At 46.7% G+C, this 6,273-nt stretch overlaps 2 protein-coding genes across 2 annotated transcripts; both read right to left on the bottom strand.

The window, feature by feature from the left end:
* Window positions 1-168: 168 nt before the first annotated feature.
* uts1 (urotensin 1) lies at window positions 169-4,885 on the bottom strand. The gene is made up of 5 exons (XM_055149717.1): window positions 4,868-4,885; window positions 4,180-4,323; window positions 2,008-2,231; window positions 1,838-1,925; window positions 169-723 (listed from the first exon to the last, which is right to left on the bottom strand). Exons 1-5 carry the CDS (start codon window positions 4,883-4,885, stop codon window positions 337-339), a joined length of 861 nt encoding a protein of 286 aa, XP_055005692.1. The 3' UTR covers window positions 169-336.
* On the bottom strand, window positions 4,378-6,163 carry LOC129407675 (proteoglycan 4-like). The gene is made up of 2 exons (XM_055149466.1): window positions 5,891-6,163; window positions 4,378-5,728 (listed from the first exon to the last, which is right to left on the bottom strand). Exons 1-2 carry the CDS (start codon window positions 5,934-5,936, stop codon window positions 5,475-5,477), a joined length of 300 nt encoding a protein of 99 aa, XP_055005441.1. The 5' UTR covers window positions 5,937-6,163; the 3' UTR covers window positions 4,378-5,474.
* Window positions 6,164-6,273: the final 110 nt, after the last annotated feature.

Below are 6,273 nucleotides of genomic sequence, written 5' to 3'. Positions count from 1 at the left end.
CTGATTTAGGCTTCCCACAAGTGGTGCATTCAGGGTCTCTGTGAGTATCTGTGGTACGTTCAAGGTCAATGGAGGTGCTCGTGGTGCGTTCAGGGTCAGTGGGTGATGCGTTCAGGGTCAGTGGGTGCGTTCAGGGTCAGTGGTGATGCGTTCAGGGTCAGTGGTGCGTTCAGGGTCAGTGGTGCATTCAGGGTCAGTGGGTGATGCGTTCAGGGTCAGTGGGGAGGTGCTCGCGGTGCGTTCAGGGTCAGTGGTGCGTTCAGTCAGTGGTCAGTGGTGCGTTCAGGGTCAGTGGTGCGTTCAGGGTCAGTGGTGCGTTCAGGGTCAGTGGTGCGTTCACTTTCCGACCTCGTCCATGACTTTGCGGTTGATCAGCGCCTGTTCCCTCTGACTCTGAACTTTGGCCATGTGGATCATGTTCCGGAGCAGGTGGAACGTCAGGTCTATGGAGAGGGGAGGCTCGTCTCTCCTGCTCTTCTCCGAGCCACCGAACGCCTCGTCGTCGGTCTCCAGGGCGACGGCGGGGGGTCCCGGGGCGGGCGAGCGCGGCGCGGGGGGGGCAGCCGCGGGCGGAAGAGCCGGAGGAGCTGCAGGGCGACGGGGCGGAGCGACGGAGGAGACGAGGAGGAGGAGGAGACGAGGAAGAGAGGAGACGAGGAGGAGAGAGGAGAGGAGACGAGGACGGAGGAGACGAGGAGGAGGAGCAAGGAGGCAGACTTCATCCTGAAAAACACAAAACGGGATTCAGACGTTCGCCAAAAGAAAAACTAAAAACAAACGATAAAAATGATCCAGATGATTCAGGTGAAGGTGAAGTGTGGAGTTTAAAAACACAGTGGAGCACTTCCTGTATCACCTCATGATGACATCACCAGGTGGAACAGAGTGTTTTCAGTTTGAGAGAAAAACTCGTGTTAAATGTGCAGGTTTGTGTGAAACATGTGAATGAAATAAAACACGACTCCAGGAAATAATATAAGATCAGAACAGAGGATTATGGGACATTTTTTAAACAAGAGAAAATGATTTTTATTTTTATTTTTATTTTTAATTTTACTGAACAGAAGAATCGACACCACAGCAGCGGCAGAAGGAGACACAATATTTATTATTGTATTTATTCTTGTATTTTTATTGTAGTTTTATTTCAGATCTGCTTCATTTCAAAGATTAAACTCACTTTCACTTTCACTTTCAACTCGGGATTTTTTTCTGTTCGTGTTTTAATCAAATTTTCAGCTTCGGTCATTTTCTGCCTCATTAAATATAAAAAAAAAAGATAAAGATGTGAAAAGTGACACAGTCACTCAGCAGAGAACAGGAGCTCAGACTGAAACATGAACTTGTGTTGATGTTTGGAACATTTTGGAAAATTTAATCTGATTCCAACAAAAATAAAATGTTTATTTAAATTTAAAAAATCCTTAAGATTTTGATGTAAAAGGATTTTAATCATTTGTGCCTTTTCCTGGGTTCTAATAAAATCGTTTTATTGATGGAGTTTTTGGACGTTTTTTCCTTGAGACATTTTTCAGATTTCGACCTTTTGTTTCTGTTTTTTTTTCTCGTTTCTTTTTGTGCGTAAAAACGCACGAACCGAGACGCGCGTCACAGGCTCCAGTTACGCAACAAAAAACAAACATTTGTGAGAAATGAAGAAAAAAAAAAGGTTTGAAAAATCTGTGTCTGCGCAGAAAGACACGCGTTTGTTCTGTTTGTAATTTTCACCTTTCACGCGTAAAAGCGAAAACAAGTTCAGACAAAAACCCGAAACTGTTTTAACGGAAAAAGACGCGCAGATGAAAAAGAAAAACATGAGAACAGTGAAATGTCTTACTTTACGCCGTGTCCGTGATGTGTCCGTGTCCGTGATGTGTCCGTGTCCGTGATGCGCCGTCCCGCGGTCCGTGAGGTGTGCGCGCAAACTGACCGCCACGCGCCGCTTTTATGCGCCGCTGTGACGTCAGCACGTGCGCGTGTGTGAGCGGCGGGTCCCGGGAGAGAGACCCGGGACCGAGGGGCCGAGTGAGGAGGTTCAGCCCGGGCCGAGGAGGTTCTGCCCGGGCCGAGGAGGTTCTGCCCGGGCCGAGGAGGTTCTGCCCGGGCCGAGGAGGTTCTGCCGGTCCGAGGAGGTTCTGCCCGGGCCGAGGAGGTTCTGCCCGGGCTGAGGCGCCTGAAGCGGCCGCGGAGGGTCGGTTGGAGCGCGGGGAGCGGGGGAACTGTCCGCGGTGCTGAAACCAACAAAAACAAAGTCCAGGTTTAATTTACATTTAAACCAGGACTAAACCAGGACTAAACCAGGACTAAACCAGGTCTAAACCAGAACTAAACCAGGACTAAACCAGGACTAAACCAGGTCTAAACCCGAACTAAACCAGGACTAAACCAGGACTAAACCAGGACTAAACCAGGTCTAAACCAGAACTAAACCAGGACTAAACCAGGTCTAAACCAGGACTAAACCAGAACTAAACCAGGACTAAACCAGGACTAAACCAGGACTAAACCAGGTCTAAACCAGAACTAAACCAGGACTAAACCAGGACTAAACCAGGACTAAACCAGAACTAAACCAGGACTAAACCAGGACTAAACCAGGACTAAACCAGGTCTAAACCAGAACTAAACCAGGACTAAACCAGGTCTAAACCAGGACTAAACCAGAACTAAACCAGGACTAAACCAGGACTAAACCAGGACTAAACCAGGTCTAAACCAGAACTAAACCAGGACTAAACCAGGACTAAACCAGGTCTAAACCAGAACTAAACCAGGACTAAACCAGGACTAAACCAGGTCTAAACCAGAACTAAACCAGGACTAAACCAGGACTAAACCAGGTCTAAACCAGAACTAAACCAGGACTAAACCAGAACTAAACCAGGACTAAACCAGGTCTAAACCCGAACTAAACCAGGACTAAACCAGGACTAAACCAGAACTAAACCAGACTAAACCAGTCTAAACCGAACTAAACCAGGACTAAACCAGGACTAAACCAGGTCTAAACCCGAACTAAACCAGGACTAAACCAGGACTAAACCAGGTCTAAACCAGGACTAAACCAGGTCTAAACAACACACACAATCACACAAACACAGACACACAAACACACACACACACACAGACTCAGGTTTAAACAGGAGAGTCGGCGTCACACACACGTTTGTTCTCTGGAGGTTTTTATGGTCGTGAAGTGTCTTGCTCATGGGCACAGCTCCTTTTGTAACGAGACTTTAAAGAGTATAAAATAAATTCGGCTTTAAAAGATTTTAAACTTTTAGATCGACTGATGCAACTTCACAAACGTCACCGGAAAACACCGACAGACCAGGAGACCAAACCTCCACACGAGTCCTGGTTTAGACCTGGTTCAGTCCTGGTTCAGTCCTGGTTTAGTCCTGGTTCAGACCTGGTTTAGACCTGGTTTAGTCCTGGTTTAGACCTGGTTTAGACCTGGTTTTTACCTTGTTTTTTAGGGTTTCACAGGTAAAAAACCAAACAAACAGTAAACTTACGTTTGTATTTTTGAACTGGTCTCCATGGAAACAGGAACAGCAGCAGCAGAGTTACAGGTCAGATCTGTGGAGAGGCTCATGTGTTTGTGAACAAGAAAAACAGAACAGAAAAAAGAAACTGAGTAAATGAAAAAAACAAAAAAAAACAACCATGAAGCTGTCGGCGCCTCCTCCACAAAAGTGACACCTGCAACATTTCAAAGTTTAAAACATGTTTTTATGAATCTGAGATTTAAAGGAACAGTACGGAACATTCTGTGTCTCCAGAGACGAGATAAACACGAGTTAAACACGAGAAAAACACGAGTTAAACATGTTCAGATCAAACAGATCTTCTGCTGAACGCGGCTGATGTGATTCATTTTTCACGTCGTCTCGTTTATTTTTCTAATTTGGAGTTTTGGTTCCAGATTGTCCAATCAGAACACAGAACAAGTGTCACATGACTCTGACTGCAGAACCTTTTAAAACAGTGAGAAAAAGAAACGTGTGGCTCCTTTAAGATTTCACAAGTCTGAACTTTCAAACTTTAGAATCATTAGAATCATTAGAACATCAGGTTCTGTCAGGTCCAAACATCTGCTCCAAAAACTCCCACAGCAAAAGAGACAGAAAGAAACAGAAACCTGCTCCTGCACATTTCCCCGACGCTACATCACACCACAGGCCCTGGCACACGGGCCCTGGCACACGGGCCCTGGCACACGGGCCCTGGCACACGGGCCCTGGCACACGTGTACACTGGCACAGGGCTGAACCTCTCCCTCTCACCAGGAGGTTGTGGGTTAGATTCCCGTAGGTCGTTCTGAAAACATTTTTTTTTTTAAAGTTAAAATGTTTAATGAAAAAGAGAAAAGTCTCCGGTTCAAACCTGTAAAGTTTTATTGACAAAATGAAATGAAACAACAGAACTCAGAGCTTCAGGAATGTAGTAACCTACACAGTACACAGTAACAGTACACAGTAACAGTACACAGTAACAGTACACAGTAACAGTACACAGTAACAGTACACAGTAACAGTACACAGTAACAGTACAGGTGTTAAATGTATTTTTACTACAGGTCAAGTGTTAAATAAACTTTTACTTCATGAGGAGTAAAGTCTGTGTCCTTCAGCAGCTTTGACTTAAATAAAGTTCAGACTAAAATGAGTCAAACTTCATGATTTGAAACTCGATTAAATTCTGAATATTTTCTTGTTGGACTTAAAGAGGTGAAACTTTCTTCATGTAGTTTTTTTTTTTTCCCCAGAGCAGAAATTTTGTAAAAAGTCCAGAAAGAGTGTGTGGTGTCCACGTTTACATGAGATTTAAATATGAATAAAAATAATTAAATTCTAAATCAAACTGACTTCGTCTTGTTCATGTTCATGTAAACAGATGAAAATGTTGATTGTGATTTAATCTGAATATTAAAGTAAGAGTTTGTTTTGTTGTGATGTTAAATGTGACTGAGTTTGTTTCCTGGATCCTGTTTGTGGTTTGTTGTTGTTCAAATGCTGCTGATGCTTCAGGCTCCTCGTGTCGTCCTCCTGGTCCTGGTCCTGGTCCTGGTCCTGGTCCAGTTCTGTCTCGGGACTTTGATCCACGTCTCTTTGGATTTGTGAGAGGGATGCGGGAGTGGGCTGAGCTTTTGTCTTCTTCTTCCTCCTTCTCCTCCTCAGCGACAGACGATTCTCCAGCCGCGGCTTCGTTCGTTTTAAACATCTGAATAAACTTTGTGAAGACCAGGCTCCAGTCAAATGAAGCTCATGGACAACTGCAGTTACAGCAGATAATCTGGAGCTGTCAATCAAACCTGTTGCTAAAACCAGGGGGAGGGGCCTCGGGGAAACAAGGCGTCTGATTGGTCTGTTCTTAATGTTTTCATTTTAATTTCGGACAAAATGTTGAAGTTCAAACCTCAGGGTCAAGTACAGCGGGTCAGAGGTCAGAGGTCAGAGTGAGGAGTCTGGTCATGGTCCGGACTCTGTGGTCGGGTCGGGTCCGGACTCTGGGGTCGGGTCGGACTCTGTGGTCGGGTCGGGTCCGGACTCTGGGGTCGGGTCTGGACTCTGTGGTCGGGTCGGGTCCGGACTCTGGGGTCGGGTCTGGACTCTGGGGTCGGGTCTGGACTCTGGGTCGGGTCTCTCTGGACTCTGTGGTCGGGTCGGGTCCGGACTCTGGGGTCGGGTCTGGACTCTGGGTCGGGTCGGGTCCGGACTCTGGGTCGGGTCTGGACTCTGGGTCGGGTCGGGTCTGGACTCTGGGGTCGGGTCTGGACTCTGGGGTCGGGTCGGGTCTGGACTCTGGGTCGGGTCTGGACTCTGGGGTCGGGTCGGGTCTGGACTCTGGGGTCGGGGTCTGGGTCGGGTCTGGACTCTGGGGTCGGGTCGGGTCTGGACTCTGTGGTTCTTCTCAGCTGCAGCGACGACCATGTGGCATTTTTATAGAAGTTTCCAGAAAAAAATTTGTGAATGATTCAAGTTTCTCCAGACAGAGTCGAGCTCAAATCCAGGTCCTGGTTTAGTCTTGGTTTAGTCCTGGTTTAGTCCTGGTTTAGTCCTGGTTTAGTCCTGGTTCAGTCCTGGTTCAGTCCTGGTTTAGTCCTGGTTCAGTCCTGGTTCAGTCCTGGTTCAGTCCTGGTTTAGTCCTGGTTTAGTCCTGGTTTCCTGGTTTAGTCCTGGTTTAGTCCTGGTTTAGTCCTGGTTTAGTCCTGGTTCCTGGTTTAGTCCTGGTTTAGTCCTGGTTTAGTCAGTCAGTCCTGGTTCCTGG

The sequence above is a fragment of the Boleophthalmus pectinirostris genome, unplaced genomic scaffold, assembly GCF_026225935.1.
Source record: "Boleophthalmus pectinirostris isolate CB_2022bp ecotype Guang Dong unplaced genomic scaffold, ASM2622593v1 HiC_scaffold_13, whole genome shotgun sequence".
Classification (NCBI taxonomy): domain Eukaryota; kingdom Metazoa; phylum Chordata; class Actinopteri; order Gobiiformes; family Gobiidae; genus Boleophthalmus; species Boleophthalmus pectinirostris.
The sequence above is the reverse complement of the archived record's forward strand: the minus strand, read 5'-3'. Positions and strand labels throughout refer to the sequence as shown.

Coding starts and splice junctions, on each gene's coding strand:
- uts1 (XM_055149717.1), bottom strand. Junction 2,232..4,179: donor CCCGTGTGCCAGGGCCTGTG/GTGTGATGTAGC, acceptor TGTTGGTTTCAG/CACCGCGGACAGTTCCCCCG. Junction 724..1,837: donor CATCACGGACACGGCGTAAA/GTAAGACATTTC, acceptor TGTGTTTTTCAG/GATGAAGTCTGCCTCCTTGC.
- LOC129407675 (XM_055149466.1), bottom strand. CDS start 5,936: ATGGTCGTCGCTGCAGCTGAGAAGAACCACAGAGTCCAGACCCGAC. Junction 5,729..5,890: donor CCACAGAGTCCAGACCCGAC/CCGACCCCAGAG, acceptor GTCCAGACCCGA/CCCAGAGTCCGGACCCGACC.